At 44.5% G+C, this 21,280-nt stretch overlaps 1 protein-coding gene across 1 annotated transcript; it reads left to right on the top strand.

The window, feature by feature from the left end:
• Positions 1–1,277: 1,277 nt before the first annotated feature.
• On the top strand, positions 1,278–14,257 carry LOC134404027 (parvalbumin alpha-like). Its single transcript, XM_063134584.1, has 4 exons — positions 1,278–1,531; positions 6,277–6,409; positions 11,139–11,248; positions 13,785–14,257. Exons 1-4 carry the CDS (start codon positions 1,471–1,473, stop codon positions 13,811–13,813), a joined length of 333 nt encoding a protein of 110 aa, XP_062990654.1. The 5' UTR covers positions 1,278–1,470; the 3' UTR covers positions 13,814–14,257.
• Positions 14,258–21,280: the final 7,023 nt, after the last annotated feature.

Below are 21,280 nucleotides of genomic sequence, written 5' to 3'. Positions count from 1 at the left end.
GACACAGCTATTTCTAAACTCCCAATTGTAAAAACTATTATTACTGTAAGACCAAGCTAGATAATTCCTAGCCAGAATTCCTGACCACCAGGCATGCTGATTGGGGCTGATGGGAGTTGAAGTCCATAATATCTGGAGAACACCAATTTGGTAAAGGCTGCCTTGAAGAAAGAGGTTGGACAACATAAACCATCTTCAATAAGATGGTCTCCAGATATTGTGGATTGCAAATCCAAGCATTCCTGACCATTCTAGTTGGTGTTGATGGCAGCTGCCCAAATCACCTGGAAGGCAATTTAAACACTGTGGCTCAAATTGATTGTGGGAACCCAGCCATTGTGTTCAATAGGGTTTACTCCCAAGTAAATATCCATAGGATTGCAGTTTCATTGCCACCAGGTTAGCAGCTTGGAGATATTGTTATACAGCTTCCCCAAGTCAGATGGGCTTCAGATGTCTTGAACTTCAACTCTATTACCACTGTCTCTGGATGATGGGAGTTGTAGGCCAACACATCTGAAAGACACCAGTATACATTCTGTGGACTTCCCTTCTTTTTTTAAAGACCATTGCTGGTTTATTAAAGGGGAAATACTAGTCAGCATGGCCAGATGCAAACAAGTATGCCCTCCACACAAACACACCATGCCATTCTTTAAATAATTGTGCAGAAAAAGTGGGATTCAGGGAGGTGCAGTTAGGCATGGAGGAGTGAGAAATGCCATACTTGCAAAAACGCCTCTATACCACCAGCAAATTAGATGTACTGATATTAGAGTGTAGGACGTTGACCAGTTGGACCTGGGTTTGAATCCCCAAACTGGGTAACATTCAGCCAGTTTCTGGCTCTGTGTGGAAACATGCCAAAGATTTGTTGCGAGGATAAAATGGGAAGGGAGAAACAAATGAACATTGCCTGAACCTCTTCAGAGGAAGGCTCGGTGGGATCAAGCCCAGAAGGGTGCTTGATCAAAAAGTACTTCAAAGGAAACCGTATCCCATTTTTTCCCCTTTCGGAGTTGTACACACACACACAATTTCTTCCATGACTTGACCTTGGGATGTCCCCTGACACCACCACCACCCCTCCTCTTCCTCCTCCTTTAGCCTCCTGCCTCTCCCACCTTCCAAAGAGCAGCATCTCGCCCAAGAGATCCAAACATCGCTTGCCCCAGTCAAAACCACCATGAACCTTGCGCTGCACCCGTCATCACTTTGCAAACTAGCTGGTGCGCGCCTGGCGGAGCGGCACGCAGAGCCCGGCGCCTCGCAGCCCTTTCTGCTGCTCCTGCTTGCGGCTGGCACGGCTCCAGTCCCTCTGCCGGTGTGTGCCAATCCCGCCCGGCACTGCAGCCTTGGTCATATGAGCAGAAAGGATGGGGAGAAGGGCTCTTTCCCCTCCCCCTGTCTTCTCCCAAAATCTTCCTTGCACTTCGCCTCTCGCTCTCTGCTCTTCCCACAGTTGCAAGGATGGCTATGACCGACCTGTTCAACGCTGCCGATATCAAGAAGGCAGTGGACGCCTTTGCAGGTGAGATGCGGCGGAGCCTTCGCGATGGGATGGAGAGAGGGGTAGAGCTGGGAGCTGGGAGCTGCGGGAGTGGGGGGTGTTTAAAAGTCGGTCTGAACAAGGAGAAGGAACCGCAGAGATGTCAGGAAAAGAAGGGGTGGGGTGGGGGGAGGTTGGGAGCCCAAAGAAGGGGGAGCCAGGGGCAAAGCCCAAGGATGCTGTCCTCCGCTACGCTCCCTTGAAACACTCCTAGAACGGTGATAAGAAACACTTCGTTAATTTTGGACGGCTGAGTTCCTGGGATCCACTGCGGGGAACTCTGTGCCGCAGGAAGTTCCACATCTTATAGAGTGGCGTAAGGGGCACTGGGCTTGTGCATTCCTGCTGGCCCGTAGCAACACTTCCTTTAGGGTAACCCCCCCCCTCCCTATTCCCAGCTATATTTTCTCCCTTTCCAAGGACGTATGTTCTTTGCCCCAGTCTTGCGTTATTGTCACTATTGTTGTTTGTGCTTTTCAAGTTTGGGAGACTGGGCAGGGTGGGATCAACCAGAGACTCGAGAGATTCATTCCTTTCTGCAAACAAGCCCAGCTCCAGCATCCGGACCTGCCACTGCTTTGATGGGGGCAGTTGCAAATCGGAACTGGGGTCCTACACCTTCAAGATTTGTGCAGGAGAGGGGCTTCCAGAAACTGTAGCTTGCATGGGCACACCAAGCAATACCAGCTGAAATTCCCTCTTCTACACAACTATTAAAAGTGCAGGCACCTTGCCCTCTTTTTCGGCTGGACACCCTAGAACAACCATCCCCAACCTGGTGTACCGCAATGCCTATCATCCCCATACCAACCGAGAATGGTGAAATCCATTTAATATATCTTGAGGGTACCAAGTTGCAAAAGTCTGCCCTAGACTCACCATCTTCCAGTTTCCTGTTTGGAAGGACGTACCCTTCCTATAGCTATTCCTTTGGCAAAGCGTATTTTTGGACTGAACTAAATATAAAAACATGCAATACAGCCTTTTCCAAACTGTTGCCTTGAAAACCTTCTGGACTCAAATCATCCCCAACCAGCCTGGTCAGGAATCCTGGGAGTTGCTCTCTAAAACAACTGGAGAATATCATATTGGAGAAGGTTGGAGTAGCCAAAACTCTTCCTTCAAGGTAGCCTTCTCCAAACTGCCACCCTACAAATGTTTTGGACTTCAACATCCATCAGCCCCAACCAGCACAGCTAATGGGCAAGCATTCTGGGAGTTGTAGTCCAAAATATATGGAGGGCACCAAATTGGGGGAGGCTACCCTAAAGTATTCTTATGCGAAATACACGAATCAGAAGTAGGAAACTTGGTGCTCTCCAAATGTTCTGAATTATAATTCCTATAATTCCTGATCATTGGCAAACATGCATGAGGCTAATAGAAATTGTAGTCCAAAACATCTGGACATCACAAGGTTGCCTACTCCTAGTTTACCTTACCTAGATCACAATTAGAACCCCCAAAGCATGCATGGTCTGCAGCAGGGTGGACAGGTAAAAAAGGTGACATGGCTCCTGCGCCTCTTACTGTTCTGCAGAAGAAGCAATGTAGCTTGCGGAAAAATGGCCCCCACCTACCCCCAAATCCTAAACTATTGTGATGTTCCCTTTGCTAACCCTCTTTTTCTTCTCGTTCATGCCGTTTGACCTTGGCAAACGCCAAGCAAAGGGATAAGCTTTGAAAGGAACTCATCTCACCCTCAGCTCAAGAAGAACAGAAGGCGAGACGAATCTTCCTAAATTGCTTCAGTCTGTCTCTCCTTTTCCTCATTCAGGCTCCAGCAATCACTCGGGGAATACGAGGAAAGGAAGGAGCAGAGTCCTCTAGGAATGGAGTGATTCCACACGCCTCCCTCCCTCCTCTTTTCCTTCATCGATTCTCTCTTGATTTGCATGCAGTGCCAGAGAAAAGCTGCTGCCCAAATGAAGAGGCACTGCCTGATCAGGGCACTTCTTAGAGGTCGCTGTGTTAGATTTCCCTAGCGCCACCTCGGAATATAGAAGCCCATTGGCAAGAATGAGCCCAAGGCTTAATTTCAGACGAGGTTAAGCTTCTGAAGTCTTTTTATTTTATATTTAATTATTTATTAATTTAAAGAGGGCTGGGGAGAGCCTGGGCTCAGAAAGGAGAGCTGCAGTACAGCAGTCTCTGGGTAAACCTTGAACTAACAGCACCCCTCCCTCTGCCGTCTGGTGCTACTTACAATCTGTATTCTATTTCTAGCCCACCTTCCCACTTAGGACCTAAACCTTTGGTATAAGGACAGTTAACTATTTTAAAATACAAGAATTGAGGCAACAGTCTTCTGCATTCTTACTAAAGCCTGTCATTTCACAACTGCGCCTATGCCCTGGACAGCCGATCAGGATCAGAAAGCTTTTGATATTATTCCCTAAAACATCTGTGAGTGTGTACATGTGTGTGTGTGTAAGTGGGCCATTGAGTTGCTATACATCTGTGTCTCTCCTCCAAATAATGTTATTTTGTTGGCTTGTGCTTAAATTATAATTCTTCCCCTCCCCCTCATATATCAATCTCTTTTTTTAACCTTCAGAAAAGGTGATACAGAAACATTGTATTCATGAATAAATTACTGTGCTATTCACCATCTAGTCTAGCCCACAATCCACAAAAATGGCTAGCTCACACGTATTTCTTCTAGGTCCCCAGCTTACACATATCTATGCTATGTGCTTCGTGGCACATCATCAAGAACTTAGAAAGGGGGAAAGATGGGGAAGAAGCAATTTTCTTACAGTTTCTTGGGTTAGTTTCCCAGAATTTCTTACCATTACCCATGCTGGCTAGGGCTGATGGGTGGAGTCCAAAACAACTGGAGGACCCCAGGTTGGGCATGGCTGTTCTACATGATATGGCCTGAAAACACATGTTATAGCAATTTTGTTTAAGCTGAGTGGCCCTGGTCATAACTTGAATGGCAAACCACTTGGGATTCCCAAGTATGCTGCCGCAAGTTCTATAATTGAAAAAGATGAGACACTGATTTTAAATTCCTTGCAGGAATTGATACTGTACTTTGTCAAATACCATGCACTGTGAGTGGAAGAAGAAGAAGAAGACATCATCATCGTCATTTTTGGTCAATTCTGGTCACATGAAACCTGGCAAGTGGCTACTTATGGCTCTCCGCCTCAGAATTATTTGGTAACCACGAACATCTGTGAAGCATTTGATCTTCCAGAGCAGAGACTGGCTGCTTCTAAATCCATCAAATAATATCAAAGTGGAGACATGCCCACTTGGAGCTCCTAACGTCACTGAAATTATCCTACCATTTCATGTGTGTGGTGTGTGTAATTGAAAACCTCCCGATAAGGAACATGGGGTGATGGGGTGGGGTAATTTTGATAATTGATATTGACATCTGTGGCTAACCAATTAGGAATTGCCACAGTGCTCTCCCTCCCTGTTCTATTCTCCTCCAATCACAGTGTTTGGGGGAAGAAATGCCAATTAGTGAGATTAGGGGTCGTTTGTTTGCAAATGAGATTTAAAGAGTGAGAGACAGATCTGGTTGTGCATTTCTGCTCAGATTCATAGAAGTCAGCCATAGTGTGAAAGTGCTGCTGGGCTGAGTGAGTAAGTTTCTACACCTGAGTCAGGCAAGCTGTTTTTCAGTTTATTACTCCTATTGGCTGGCTGAGCTTCCAGTGCAGGAGGGGAGTCCTCCTCCTCCTCCTCCTCCTCCTCCTACTACTACTACTACTACTACTACTACTGGGAAGCTGTTGTTGCCTTGACTCGACTCACTCCAATGCCTGACCGACAGTGGGGGAGGGGAGCCTCCTCCTCCTGCAAACCTCCTGTCCTCTCTGAAGATGGGCAAGCTGTGTGCTGCTTTTGTGGCATTTTACTAATATATATTTACTTAATTATTATTGTGCTAAGTGCTTCCCACTGCTTCATTTCCTCTCCCTTGCCATTCAGATTAAGGCACGAGAGGTGCCTTAGAGGACATTTGAGTTTGGACTTTAAAAATTCCCTATAAATGACTGCATGCAGGGATTTGCTCCAAACTTGGCATGCCTAAAGCCCTCTTTAAAAGTTGTCACAGTGCCAATTTTCATGAATTTATCTTTAAAACTGAGGAGCTGTGATCATTTCTGTTAATTCCCATTGACTAAAATGGTCCCTTCTTAAAACAAACAAAAACATTTCCTTCCTCCTGTGGTCCTTTGTTCCCCAAACTGCCTTCCAAAAGATCACCAAGTTAACTTTGTTACCTCTGTTGCACACACAAATGCTTTAATTTGATTATACACTTTGCAAGACCTTAGTTATGCCACCATCAGCACAGAGAGAATGAAAACTATGGGCTGGTGCCTGCGTGCATGTTAATGAATTGAACTATACTTCGTTACCACATTCTTGATTATTTGCAACTTACCCAATGAACTGGCTTCATTTAAAAAAAAATGGTACTAGATCATTTGCTGTGCAAAACAGCCTGAGATTGATGAGAGTTGAAGTCCAAAGCAAATGAAGGGCACTAAATTGGGGAAGCCTGTGCTAGAGCTCTGATGGCCCATTCAAAGCCATCATCATCTGATGTTCGTGTCATGACCAAACAACAGGCATATGTCTCAACAGGCATCAGGAAACTGAATGGATTCTGCACCATCTGCAGAGGGAGAAGGTTGCTAACATGCCTTGTTAATAACCACTGTAAACAGAGATACTCTCCCATTCTTCTTTTCCTGCAGCTCCGGACTCTTTTAACCACAAGAAGTTCTTTATGATGGTGGGGTTGAAAGGCAAGGGAGTTGAAGTTGTGAGGAGAGTTTTCCAGTTTCTGGATATAAATGGAACTGGCTTTATTGAGGAAGACGAACTAAGGTAAGCAAAGCTCAACTAATTATTTAGTTAATTTTAGAATTTATATTCCACCTTATGTGTTCAAAAAGCCATTAAGGTGGTGTACAATGATGTAAAACAATGAATCCATCAAACAATACAAACAAGAACATTAAAATGGTAAAAAAAAACAACAGTAAAATATTAAACTTCACATTTTGAAGGCAAAACTGAAAAGATGCATCACTACACCCTTTCTAAAGGCCAAGAGAGTGGGGGCAGTCATAATTCTTGAGGGGGCACATTCCATAGCTTGGGAGCAATACAGGAGAAAGCTCTTTTATGCCTGCCTGGCAAATGAGCTTTGGTGGGTAATGACACCCTTTAAATGGCCTCTCTTGCAGATCTTAATATCTGAGCAAGTTCACAGAGAGACAGGTGGTTACTTAGATAGCCAGGTCCTAAGCCATTTGCAACTTTAAGGGTTAAAACCAAAGCTTTGAATTGAGCCCTGAAAGCAATTGGCAACCAGGGCAGGTCTTTCAGGACAGATGTAATATGGTCCCAACACTCTGTACTGGTTGACTGCCTAAGCATGATGTAAACAAGCCACGGTTAACTATTGCCAAGTCAGACGATTTCAGGATGGGTTGCAGCTGGCACACCTGGCACACCAAGCATAAGTGTGCAAACACACTCTGTGCCACTGCCCCACTTGTCAATGCAGGGATGGCAAAGGATCAAGGAGCACTCCCAAGCTACAGACCTGATCCTTTGCAGGGAGTGGGGAGGTAACCCCTTCCAGAACACATTGAATCTCAATCCCTTAGACAGACTTTCTACAGACCAAAAACACATCCATCTTGTCTGTATTTAATCTCAGATGGTTCACCCTCAAACCCAGGCAATGTTTAAAGGATTTGACTGTTTCTTTGGTCTTCACTGGCAAAGAGCAATAGAGCTTGGGTGTCATCAGTATATTTTCCAAAACTCCAAATCACCTTTCCAAGTGGTTTCATGAAAATATTAAACAGCATGGGGGGAGGGGGCAAGACAGAACCAGCTTCTGGGCGAAGGAGGTCTCACACAGTACAGAAAAAGCATCACCATTCTGTTTTGTGTGGACATGGTGACAAAAAGATGAGCTTTCTTCACTACCCTCACCACCAGAATATATGTCTTTAGAGAGTGTTTCACTTGTGTTTGTTTAAATTCATCCTGAATTGTTTTACAATGGGGCTCCAGCCAATGTCCCTGATGTTTCATTGCCCTCAACCCCCTATTAAACCAGGGAGTTGACCTGGCTCTGTCAGGTGGGAGAGGGCACTAAGGAGAAGTAGCCTCAATGGCCTGGCCCATTTTTGTATTCCACACATGCAACTAAGGGACAACAAAGCCCTTGCCTCATGGACCACCTAAAATATGGGTTGTAGTAGTAACATACAACTCAGGCTGGTTTAATATGTGGAAGAGGCTGGCTACAGATAAGAAACCAAGGTATGCATAGGCACTAAGCTGTGTTCAAGGGACAGATGCCAGCCTGCAGAAAGGACAATAACTGCCTACAACAACCTTCCCCTACCTAGTATCCTCTACATGGTCCCTGTAATTTAAGCCCATTAGATTTGCTCGTATCCCTGGGAAAGCAGAGAACAGATCTTTGCCCTCTGCAATGGGTAGGATGGAAAGAGGCTCCTGCAACTCCTTTAATAGTTGTGAAGAGGTTCCCCACCACTTGCTGGGGAACATGGGTGGGAAAGTTCTGTTGCACTCATGTCCTGCTTGTGGTTTTCCTATAGGCAGCTGGTTGGACAGTCTAGGGATGTGCAAATTTACCCATGCCAGGCTCGGAGGTGGGGGGGGGGGGCACTCGTCTTGTCACTGCTGCCATTTGCAAGCATTTTCCGGCCCATGTGATCCTCTCCTGAGGCCCAGCTTGACCTGGTAAGCACTCAGCAGCCACCAGCACACATGTCAAATCATGCATTTCCTGCCTTCGCATTAATGGCAGCCACCATTGGTGTGAAAGGGGAAATGTGCAGTTTCCTGAGGTTCTAGAAATTGTGCATTTCCCCCTTTCGCACCAATGGTGGGTACCATTAACGCAGAAGGGGCGTTGGGTTCCGTTGGCCTCCCAGACCCAGTCGGACACTTGCAACAACCCTATATGGGAACAGAATGTTGGACTACATGGACCCTTGGTTGGATCCAATATCTTCTTAAGTTTTTAAGAGGGAATTTGAGCAAGTGTAACTTGCATGACAGGCTACATCTGCTGAAATTCCCACTTCTAACAGCTACTAAAGGTGCATGAGCCCTGTCCTCTTTTGCATCTGGAACCCTGGCTATGGAACAGACCCTCGGGTATTTGAAGAGGGCTATATTGTCCTTCAGTGTTGTCTTTTCTTGGGTAAACATTAATGTAAAACAGGAAAAACTTTAGTACAAATAAACTAAGCAACATTTCAATGAAATCTTAAGAGGCTGATGCTAGGGAAAGTGGAAGGCAAAAGGAAGAGGGGCCGACCAAGGGCAAGATGGATGGATGATATTCTGGAGGTGACAGACTTGACCTTGGGGGAGCTAGGGGTGGTGACAGCCGACAGAAAGCTCTGGCGTGGGCTGGTCCATGAAGTCACAAAGAGTCGGAAGCGACAACGAATAAACAACAACAACAAACTGCCAGGTATGTGTGAATAGTACTACAACTTAATTGATGAGCAGAGCAATCCTATGGGAACTGCCAAATCTTGAGCCTTGCCAGGCTTGTGCCAGCAGGGTGAAAGGTATGGGGTGACTGGCAGAAAAATAAATACATGAGTTCCAGGATTGGCATACTTGCTCTCCCTTTCTGGGAATGCGTCAGGGGAATAGATGGCCTTCAGATCCAAAGCCTCCTTGGATCTGTCCCCTCCCCCAGAATGCCCCCTTTTTGCTGGCAACACCATCAGAGCCCTGAAACTTAAGCAGCAAGCGCAATTGAATTTCTGCACCCACGGGGAGGCCTGCGAGATTAGATCTCCCCCTCTGTACAGAGAGAGGGAACCCTCCAAAATATCATAGGATTCCAGCCAAAATCATATGGATAACTTTTAATTTTAACTTTCACAATTTTACACAGAAGTGCTGAGCACCCAGCAGTTTAGAGCTGTTTTACTTCTTATTGAGCCACTGAGCTGATTATTGCTTGCATGTTATTATACTTATATCTCTGCAAGTAAAAGCACTAGAGCCACTGTTGTGGTGGTGATGGTGGTGATGCTGTTGATGATGACAGACAATGAACATTTAAGGAAAGGAGTCTGGATAATCTCGGGAAGGGGGGTGCTGTGCCTGCCACTCCCAGCTCCTAGCTTCCATCTCTTTGCATTCATTGAGCACAGGAAGAAAGTACTTAAAGGGAGTATTCCCAAAAGAGAATGGGTGGCAGGAATCTGTAACATTGCTTGAAATTATTGCTGAAGCATCTGAAATTGAGCTTTCCCAAGCGGGACTCACTTCCACCTAAAGATACTTCACGTGACAATTTCCTCTTTTTGGGGACATTAAGAAGGTCACCCTCACTCAAGACAGGACAGGAACAACTGTTCTTCTCCCTGCTACAGCCTGTTATGCTTGAGCTCAGTAGGCTGCTAGATGAGAGCCAAGAAACTGAAGACATAGATGGAGGTGCTGGTGATGGGTGGCTCTTTTCAACAGGGTTTTGGTAGGGTCACACTCCCCCTTAACAAACCAGCTTGCTCTTTTGGAGTGCTCTTGGGTACAGTGCTGCTTTCAGATGTTCAGGTGACATCCGTGGCCAGGAGTACATTCAGGTGCCTCTGGATGATCTGCCCACTGTGCCCTTTCTTGGAAGACCAGGGACCCAGCCACTGTTGTGCATGGTACATAAATGATTCAACTTGAGTGCTGTGATAGGCTTTCCAGGAGGCTCCCCTTGGAGACATTCTGGAAACGTCTGCTGGGGCGGATCCGCACGTCGGCCCCAGAGGGCATTTATGCGACCCCAGGGCACCCCGAAAACGATAGTCTGTACTTGCCTGTAAAAAGAAACGAGGAAGAGACGGCGACGACGATGACGCCGCCGACGCCACCCAGCTTCCTGCTCCCCGGCCGGGACGGAGAGCTGGGTGGAGAGCGGAAAAAGCTCTCTACCCCGCTTTCTTCAAAAAGAGCTCTCCGAGCCGGCCGGGGAGAAGGAAGCTGGGTGGCGTCGGCGGCGTCATCGTCGTCTCTTCCTCGTTTCTTTTTACAGGCAAGTACAGACTATCGTTTTCGGGGTGCCCTGGGGTCGCATAAATGCACTCTGGGGCCGACGTGCGGATCCACCCCTGGTCTAGAAGGAAGTTTTTATTAGATGCTTGGCACTGGGAACATGAGGCACCAGTCCTTTGAAAGCTCCACTAGTTAACAGTTTCTTTCCAAGCTACTTTTGACCTTTAAGACCCTATTCAACTTGGTTTTGGAATACCTTAGTGACTATCTTATCCCATATAAAACACACCCACCTCACTCAACTTGAGATCTGCAGAAGCGGTGTCACTCCAGGTGCCACCACTATCAGGAAATAGGGTAGTTGCCAACACAATTCAATATTTATATTTCTATGGCAATGCCTGAATTATGGCCCACCTGTGCAAATGCATTTAGTCAGTCTACTGGCCTTAAGGTTTAACACCACATGCATGCACACACTTTTAAATATTGGGTAACTGTAAGACTGTCTATATCAGCTTCCTCCTTTTCCCCCTGCCTCATTTCTTGTTCATAGGTTTCTAATAAGGGGCTTTTACCCAGAGGGCCGGGTCCTGACTGCTAAGGAAACCAAGGCAATGATGGCTGCTGCAGATAAAGATGGGGACGGCAAGCTCGGCATTGATGGTAGGTGCGCTGCTCTGGAGAGATCAAATCTGGCATCAAGAGGTCAGATTGAAATCATCAGTACCAAGAACAACCAGGCATCCAAATTCAACGCTTCCCAAAATGCATGATGACAGACAATGAACATTTAAGGACATATTAGTATGCCAGACAAGAAATACATAAATGTAATGATTAAGATAATGGCTCCTGTTAGACCAAAGCAACCAGCCCTAGATGAGGTTGCCCACTGCATTTCTGCATCTCTTTCCAAATAGCCACCGATATGAGGGAGGTCTTTACACTTCGTCACTAGACCGGATGTGCTTGGACAGGGCAGTCATTCATTAAGAACATAAGAAGTGCCCTGATGCTGGATCAGGCCAAGGGTCCATCTAGTCCAGCACTCTGTTCACACAATGGCCGACCAGCCATTGGACAGGGATGAACAACAGGACATGATAAGATGCAGTAGAATTCCCCATCCTTGGAGGAGGGTGCTATGGCATTCCTGCCTATTTACCTGTGGGAATTCCTTTTCAATAAGGCCTTTCCCACACAAGGCAACACCTTCTGCCACACACAGTAACTCTGCCACAAGGACCTCTACCTCATGTCCAACATCTTTATTTCATGAGATGTGAAGACACCCTGGCATTTATTATTTTACCTTTTTGTAGCCACAAGCGTAGGCGTAGGGTTTTTAAAAACAGAAAAATATTTATTATTTACAGCATTAAAATGTTAAACGAATGACTTTAAAGGCATATAGTTAGGTAGATAGATCCTCTCAACAACAACAACAACACACACACACAAATACACTTAATTACCACTTTAATCCTGTACACAGAAATCCTGGTGACTATTTATCTCTTCACAAGGCCTACCCAAACTCCTTCCTACCTAAAGCCTACCTGTTCCCTAATTTATTTATTTAATATTTATTACACTTATATACCACTCCCATAGCCAGGGCTCTCTGGGCGGTTTACAGAAATTCTAAAATTGAGGTAAAAACAAGTATACAAAATTTAAAACTCTAAAACACAGAACATACACACACAAAGCATTAAAAGCCGATTAAAAACTAAACATATTGGTAATTAGGATGTGCCGCCATATGCCTGGGCAAAGAGGAAAGTCTTAACCTGGCGCCGGAAAGATAGCACCACTGAAAAGGCCCTATCCCTCGTTGCCACACTCCGAGCCTCTCTCGGAGTAGGCACCCGGAGGAGGGCCTTAGATGTTGAATGTAGTGACCGGGTATGTTAACGTCGGGAGAGGCGTTCCATCAGGTATTGTGGTCCCAAGCCATGTAAGGCTTTATAGGTCAAAACCAGCACCTTGAATTGGGCTCGGAAACATACAGGCAGCCAGTGCAAGCAGACCAGACCAGAGCAGGTGTTATATGGTCAAACCTTCTGGTTCCCGAAATCAATCTGGCCGCTGCATTTTGCATTGTTCCCTATCTAAACTCTTCACAATCTAAACTATGTAAACACAGTTCTCTGTTTATGTATCAAACCATTTCAATACCCTCACTCACTCAGCCAAGCATCTCGCATATGCAAATACATCACAGCTCCTGTAACTCATATCACTCTCACTTTAGATCTGACCAGAAAACATTAATACACATATTAAAACTGAGATTCATTATATATACACACACACACACACACACACACACACACACACACACGTACGTGACACCACAGGTGCCCATTGCATCTCTTACTATTTCATTCTCTAAAAGTAAAACTGCAGCATAGAATTGTGAAGTCTACCTTCATTTTTAATTCAGAACAAAAGTGAGTGAGTAGTGATTATTTGAAGTTGGAGAAACACTAATCTCAAGCAATGGAACTTGGGTCAAAGTGCAAGATTTAGGAAGAGGCAGGATCAACTCCAGTTTTGAGTGGGCCCTCAGCAACGTATCCTCTGATGGGGTTGATTCTACATCACTGAGCCCTGGTGAGCTTACTTGGCCTTGGCACTGTGGCACTGACAGACAGGCAAACACACTTTATTGGTATAGATTAACAAAAGACCCACGATGATGACGACAACAATGATGATGATGGGGGGAGAGAGGGGAAGGACACCTAGACATCCCTTCTGTGAAACTGCCATCATTGAAGGGTGGGATACTTAGGGTGGTTTTCCAGGTGTCTGGTGTACCCACACTGTGCACCAAAACAATTATAATTTGGAAAGGACCCAGTGGCAAAGATGATTTTGCTGGTGGTTATGCCATAAAGCTCCATAATGAAATATAACAATCTGGAATGGACTCAGCAACATAAATGGGGTTCTTTCCTGACATTATCAACCTCTGATTCTTGATGTGGTAAAAACCAAAGCACACCTTTATGTAGTAAACCTGATGTGCTCTTATGTGCTACTCACACCAGTGAATCAGTGAGTTTAGAACTTGCATCCCGAACCATACTGGATCTCAGAAAACATAAGCAATGAGGATCCCTTTTATTGCAGCCCTGATGTGTAACATTATCATTCTACTGACTTCCTTCCTCACCTCTCTTTCCTCCAGAATTTGTGACCATGATGACTGAATTGTAAAGGCTTTGACCAATCTGAACCCTCCATCTACCCTTCACTACCGGATTCCAGCTCTTTTCTGCTGATCTCCTTGGTTCTTCTCCTGATGATAATTTATGTTGTTTTATATTCCAATTCTATTGTTTGCAGCTTTGTAATTGTGCTAAACGGTGCTGTTAAAATTAGAGATATACAAATTGTGTAAAATTCGTCCTCTCTGCGTTTTGCAGATTGTCAGGGGAATTTTGTTCTGTCATCCTTATAAGTGGAATTGGATTTTTTGTTTCTGAATTTGTGCAAATTCACACTAGTGAAAATTTGAAATTGCAAAAATGCGCAAATCCCCCATACTGTGCAAATTCCCCCCAAATGCATGTTTTCACACTTTAGCCTATGAAGGAAGTGCATATTTTGGGCTAGTTTTTTTATTTTGTTTTTAATTTTGTGTACTTTCTGCTAAGAAATTCATGCAAAATTTCAAAAAGAAAAACCGTGCAAGTCTCCAGAATCCACCCAATTGGGGGAAAGCCAGTCTGCTGCAGAATTCACAGGTCGGATTCATAAAAATCCAAACTCATTTGATTCCATTGCAGGTTGCTCTGATATCCCTGGTTAAAATAATAAAGGTCACGTCAATCTGGGCTCTGTTCTCCCAGACTCATTTTATTCTGTCTTCCAAGGGAAGAGGAAAGGGAAGTTAGGGTGGGGTTATGATATATTTCTTTTGACTGTTTGGATATACCCACCCTCCCTGTCATGCAAGCTGGCATAAGGACAGAAGCATTTAGCAACATTATTTCAGCAGGAATATGCCAATGGTAAATAATGTAATCTCATCTTGCTCCTTCTTGGGAAGAGTGATTCCAACTCTCCTGGATAGATGGAAATCATACACATGTTCACACACACAAACTTAGCCGTGACAAATCTCTAGCGAGAGCAATTACTCAATTTCATTTGGCAGCCAATATCATTGGATTAAGTGTTCTAGAAGCTGTAAAACATTTTTCTTCAAGGCTTACCTCAAATTTTCCCCAAAATATTTTTAAAATATTTGGTAAATTTTCCCCTTTATATTCAGCCTGTTATGTTTTCCAAATGCAGGAAGATATTTGAACAAAATGCTGTACAACTCTTGTCAGTTGTGTCAATCAAATTTATATAATTTAACAAATGGCTTTAATGTAGTCAGTCTAGGGTGGACAACAGCATCTGTGCCTACCAGTAGTCCTACTCAGTAGTTTCAGACAAGAAATAAAATGACTCGTACTACCTTGAGGAAATGTGGATGATTAGAATGGAAATAGCTTCACTGAGACCTTATTATTATTATTAATTTATATAGCACCATCAATGTACATGGTGCTGTACAGAGTAAAACAGTAAATAGCAAGACCCTGCCGCATAGGCTTACATTCTAATAAAATCATAATAAAACAATAAGGAGGGGAAGAGAATGCAAACAGGCACTGGGTAGGGTAAACAGGCACTGGGTAGGGTAAAACTAACAGTATAAAGTCAGAACAAAATCAAGTTTTAAAAGCTTTAGGAAAAAGAAAAGTTTTTAGCTGAGCTTTAAAAGCTGCGGTTCAACTTGCAGTTCTCAAATGTTCTGGAAGAGCGTTCCAGGCATAAGGGGAAGCAGAAGAAAATGGACGAAGCCGAGCAAGGGAAGTAGAGACCCTTGGGCAGGCGAGAAACATGGCATCAGAGGAGCGAAGAGCACGAGCGGGGCAATAGTGTGAGATGAGAGAGGAGAGATAGGAAGGAGCTAGACCGTGAAAAGCTTTGAAGGTTAACAGGAGAAGTTTATATTGGATTCTGAAGTGAATTGGAAGCCAATGAAGAGATTTCAGAAGTGGAGTAACACGGTCAGAGCGGCGAGCCAAGAAGATGATCTTAGCAGCAGAGTGGTGGACAGAAACCAACGTACTGATGTGAGAAGAAGGAAGGCCAGTGAGAAGAAGGTTGCAGTAGTCCAACCGAGAAATAACCAATGCATGAACAAGTCTTGGCAGAAGAGACAGACAAAAATGATCGAATCCTGGCAATATTATACAGGAAAAAATGACAGGATTTAGCTACTGCCTCAACTAGTAACAATTCTACCCTGTGGGAAATATTCTAGAGTTCCTTGTATGCATGAAAACAAGCTGGGTTTCTATTTTTTGGTCTTATCCAATACAATGGCTGCTTATAAAGCTAAAAGCATCGTCTTAGTTTCTTAATGGATCTTTTCTTTGCTGCAGAATAGTAGCAAATATCCAAGTGCAAACAGTAAGTGCTTTTACCATAACTGAGAAAAAGAAGTGATTTCCCCCAGATTTCCAGGCTCCAGGGCTGCAAGCTTCTCAAGTGAGGAACTGGGACCTCTGGCTGTGCTATCTCATACAATGCTTGTCTTCACTCTCCTCTTCAGAAGCCAGAAGCTGTACATGGAGGCTGTGATCCAGCCATGCCAGAGAGCACAACTCCTAGACAAGGCACTACTTTAAAATTCCTGCAGGGGGCAGTTTTTCAGTTGAGCTGTGGCCACTGTTGACCCAACCATCAGCTTCCCTAGCAAGGAAGCTCCACATTCTACAGAGCCAGCCCCTATCTCTTGAACTTTGCTACGTCTTTCTCAGTGCTGGATGATTCCTGCCCAAACTCAGTCCTTCTCTCCAGCCTTTGTTTAATGCCCCCCAAGACTTCCACCCTGGATGGGACACAAATGGGGGGTGCATTTGTGTGTGGGGAATTTATTTTATTTATTTATTTATTTATTTATTACATTTTTATACCGCCCAATAGCCGAAGCTCTCTGGGCGGTTCACAAAAATTAAAACCATAATAAAACAACCAATAGGTTAAAAGCACAAATACAAAATACAATATAAAAAGCACAACCAGGATAAAACCACGCAGCAAAATTGATATAAGATTAAAATACAGAGTTAAACCAGTAAGATTTAAATGTAAGTTAAAATTAAATGTTAAAATACTGAGAGAATAAAAAGGTCTTCAGCTGGCGACGAAAGGAGTACAGTGTAGGCACCAGGCAGACCTGTCTGGGGAGCTCATTCCACAACCGGGGTGCTACAGCGGAGAAAGCCCTCCTCCTAGTAGCCACCTGCCTCACTTCCTTTGGCAGGGGCTCACGGAGAAGGGCCCCTGTAGATGATCTTAAGATCTGGGCAGGTACATATGAGAAGAGGCGTTCCTTCAGATAACCTGGCCCCAAACCGTTTAGGGCTTTAAATGTCAATACCAGCACTTTGAATCGGGCCCAGACCTGGACTGGCAGCCAATGGAGTTGTAAAAGGACTGGCGTAATGTGATCTCGCCGGCCAGTCCCTGTTAGTAAACGGGTTGCCCTTTTTTGCACCAGCTGAAGCTTCTGGACCGTTTTCAAAGGCAGCCCCACGTATAGCGCATTGCAGTAATCCAAACGAGAGGTTATCAGAGCATGGATAACTGTAGCTAGGCTATCTCTGTCCAGATAAGGGCATAGTTGGTATAACAACCTAAGCTGATAAAAGGTGCTCTTTGCCACTGAGTTCACCTGTGCCTCAAGTGACAGTTCTGGATCCAAGAGCACCCCCAAACTACGGACCAAATCCTTTAGGGAGAGTGCAACCCTGTCCAGGACAGGGCAAACATCACCTCGCCGGACATATGAACCACCTGCTAACAGTACCTCCATCTTGTCTGGATTGAGTCTCAGTTTGTTAACCCTCATCCAGTCCATTACCATGCCCAGGCACTGGTTCAGAACAGTCACTGCCTCACCTGGGTTTGATGAAAAGGAAAGGTAGAGCTGGGTATCATCCGCATATTGATGACACCTCAGTCCACACCTCCGGATAACCTCCCCCAGTGGCTTCATGTATATGTTAAACAGCACAGGGGATAAGATAGAGCCCTGTGGAACCCCATGGCTTAGGAGCCATGGCACAGAGCAATAATCCCCCAGCACCACCTTCTGGAATCGGCCATCCAAGTAGGAGCAGAACCACTGCAACGCAGTACCTCCAACTCAGACAACCTATCCAGAAGGATACCATGGTTGATGGTATCGAAGGCCGCTGAGAGGTCCAGGAGAACCAACAGGGTCGCACTCCCGCTGCCTCTCTCCCAACAGAGGTCATCCCACAGGGCGACCAAGGCAGTTTCCATTCCAAAACCAGGCCTGAAACCCGATTGGAATGGATCTAGATAATCCGTTTCATTCAAGAGTGCCTGGAGTTGTCCTGCAACCACCCGCTCAAGCACCTTGCCCAGGAATGAAGCAAGTACTGCCGCCTTCAAGTTTTGGAGAGCCCTCGGGAAAGAAAACTTCAATGGGCTTCCTTCCTCAGTGTGTGGACCTTCTCATTCCCATTGTCACCAGCTGCCATTGCTCCTCTTTCTTCATCTTTTCTACTACTAAGTGGCATCTACTGTTCCTTCTTCTCACCATCACCTTTGGACCAAAGTGAGAGGCAGTTGAACAAGCAAGTTGCAATGGTGAAGAGGTGATGCAACTGTGACCCTTGCCCAACCATGTTTACTTTTGACACAAGCAATAGAGGCAAGGCTATCACATTATGCGCATGAAGGACTGTAAGGTTGACCATCTCCTAGTACTGGTACTAGGAGAAGCACTACAGGTTGATGAGGTATTAAGGATTTTTGTGAAGCCAAATAGAGCACAGCTGTATGGACCTGCCATCTATCAGGCATGAGATTTATTTATTTATTTATTTATTACATTTCTATACCGCCCAATAGCCGGAGCTCTCTGGGCGGTTCACAAAAATTAAAAACATTCAAGGTATAAAACAACAGTATAAAACCATAATATAAAATACAATATAAAAGCTCAACCAGATAAAAACAGAAGCAATGCAAAATTACAAATTTAAAACACCAAGTTAAATTTTATTTATAGACTGATGGGCTTCACCTCCTCTAGCAGAAGCCTCTCTGTGCCACCGTCAGGTTGAAGCAGTCAGATTGGCTCAAGCTGCCCATCTCATTGAAGATGAGGGGTGTAACTTGGCTTTCAGCCCTTTTGTTACTATTTCAATGGGTTATGTACTGGGTTGAGAGTGCTGTGTCATAGTCAACCATAGTCAACACTGTGCATCAACCAAAATGGAATCCATGCTCTGTCCAGCGTTAGGAAGCTTCTTAGTATGCGGAATATTTCCCTCCATTGCATTTTACTCTTCTCCCATAACTGTCCTGGCAACACAGAACATTATGGCTCCTCTTCCATCACGAGACTCGGGAACAAGCATCGTTCTCACTGCTTCGAGATAGTTTGGATTACTGGTAGTCTCGCCATTGTCAAAAGCCAGTTATTGTATATTCTGCAGAAGATTTCAAAGACAAAAGGATGCAGTGTATGGGAATAAAGAAGGATCCGTGTCAGATAGCTTTGAAATATGTATGTGAAAGAGAAGAAAGCTTAGTTTAACGTCAGAGACAAGTGGGACAAGGAATATGGACTACCATAAAGTCCTCACAATCCTTCATCCAACCCTGGTCCTTTCCAGTTTAACATCACATTCACATATTCATACAAACATTCACCCAAGAAGAGGTGATGTCAATCCAACTATGGTTTTATTACCATATCGCATCATAGTGTTCTTTCTTAATAGTTCATTTCCCTGCTAACTTACTTTTCAGGTACATATGTATCACTTTCCAAGTTCTAATCAATTCCTGGAAAACTACATAAATAGCCATTTTAGTTCTCTTCTGTGTAGTACTGGGGCAGGTGTATGTGTGTGTTTTCATGCCGCAGAAATGTCCTTGGCCACAAAACTTCTTGAAGATTAAAAGAACAGCTGTTGGTGAAGAGCTACCATTACTAAATGGAGGGTGCTGCTAAACTCAATTGGATCCTTTGCTAGGAGATAACCGCAAAATGCAGAAAGCTGTTTTGCCAACCCTTGAATATGGCATCATGGACAGAATCTGATGAAACACTAATGTAAATTATGCTGCACTAGCTCAATTCCAATACCGCTATCTGGTACAACTAGTTTTCTGGGGGATCCCATTGCACTACAATTCCCTTACACTAGTGCTTCATAAGTTACATTAGCTCATGTTGCACTGGATACGGTCCCATGTTTATAAAGTCTTGTACATTATATCAGAGGTGTAAGCCATGCATTAACTGCACTCATTAGTATCATACTGAAATCATTCCTAGAATCATAGACTAGTAGTGTTGGAAGGGGCCTATAAGGCCATCGAGTCCAACGCCCTGCTCAATGCAGGAATCCACCTTAAAGCATAATGGACAGGTGGCTGTCCAGCTGCCTCTTGAATGCCTCTAGTGTGGGAAAGCCCACTACAGGTAATTAGTTCCCTTGTCATAGTGCTCTAACAGTTAGGGAGTTTTTCCTGATGTCCAGCCAGAATCTGGCTTCCTGTAACTTGAGCTCATTAGTCTGTGTCCTGCACTCTGGGATGATCAAGAAGAGATGCTGGCCCTCCTCTGTGTGACAACCTTTCAAGTACTTGAAGAGTGTTATCATGTCTCCCTTCTCTTCTCAAGGCTAAACATCCCCAGTTCCTAAGTGTAGTTTGTAGTGAAATGAATGATGGGCTACACTTAGGGCAAAAATAGGCAACTAGGTATCCCAGGCAGTGTGGCCAAAAGTCAGGAATTATGGAAGCTGTACTCCAAAACTTTTGGATGAGACCACGTTGCCTACCCCTGACCTAGGGAGACTTTGATCAAATACCTGCTTAGCCTTGAAGTTCACCACATGACCTTGGGCAAGTCATTTTCCCTCAGCCTAACCTCACAAGGGTATTGTGAGGGTAAAATGAGATCAAACCCATGTACTAAACTGGAGGAATGCCAAAACCCGTACAATGGAGGAATGGCAAAAGCAAATTTGATAAAATTACAATAAAACACATAGTTCTATAGCCACCTTCCCTAAAGCACTTGGCACCATTTTGTAAGGATATCTAAGAAACGGCTACTTTGAAGTAAGAGTATCAACAGAAATCCACTGCCAAGCCGTCAGAATTTCCTCCTATTTCTGCAGAAACGCAAAAGTGCAGTAATGATTTTTATGCCTTCTAAGAGTTGCTTTTCACAATGTAGCAATTTCCACTCACGCAGGCCAGTTCTACCACTTTTGCTGTCAGAGACAGAGAACAGTGTTTGTGAGGTTTTCTGCTTCAGGTGCAAAAATAAATTATTATTATTACATTTCTATACCACCCCGTAGCCAAAGCCCTCAGGGCAGTTTACAAAAGATTAAAACATTAAAAATGATATACAAAATTTAAAACCATAAAACCCAACAGTATACACAAAGACAACATACATCTAAAACAACTTTTTGAGCTGTCAATCAAACCTAAAAACAGATCTGGGATCGATTAAAGCTCATCACACGCTGCTAAGTGCTGGGAAAAGAGAAAAGTCTTGACCTGGTACCCAAAAGATAGCAATGTTGGCATCAGGCAGGCCTTGTCAGGGGAATCATT

The sequence above is a fragment of the Elgaria multicarinata genome, chromosome 9, assembly GCF_023053635.1.
Source record: "Elgaria multicarinata webbii isolate HBS135686 ecotype San Diego chromosome 9, rElgMul1.1.pri, whole genome shotgun sequence".
NCBI classification, from domain to species: Eukaryota; Metazoa; Chordata; class Lepidosauria; order Squamata; family Anguidae; genus Elgaria; species Elgaria multicarinata.
Note: the sequence above shows the minus strand (reverse complement) of the source record. Positions and strands in the feature narration are given on the sequence as shown.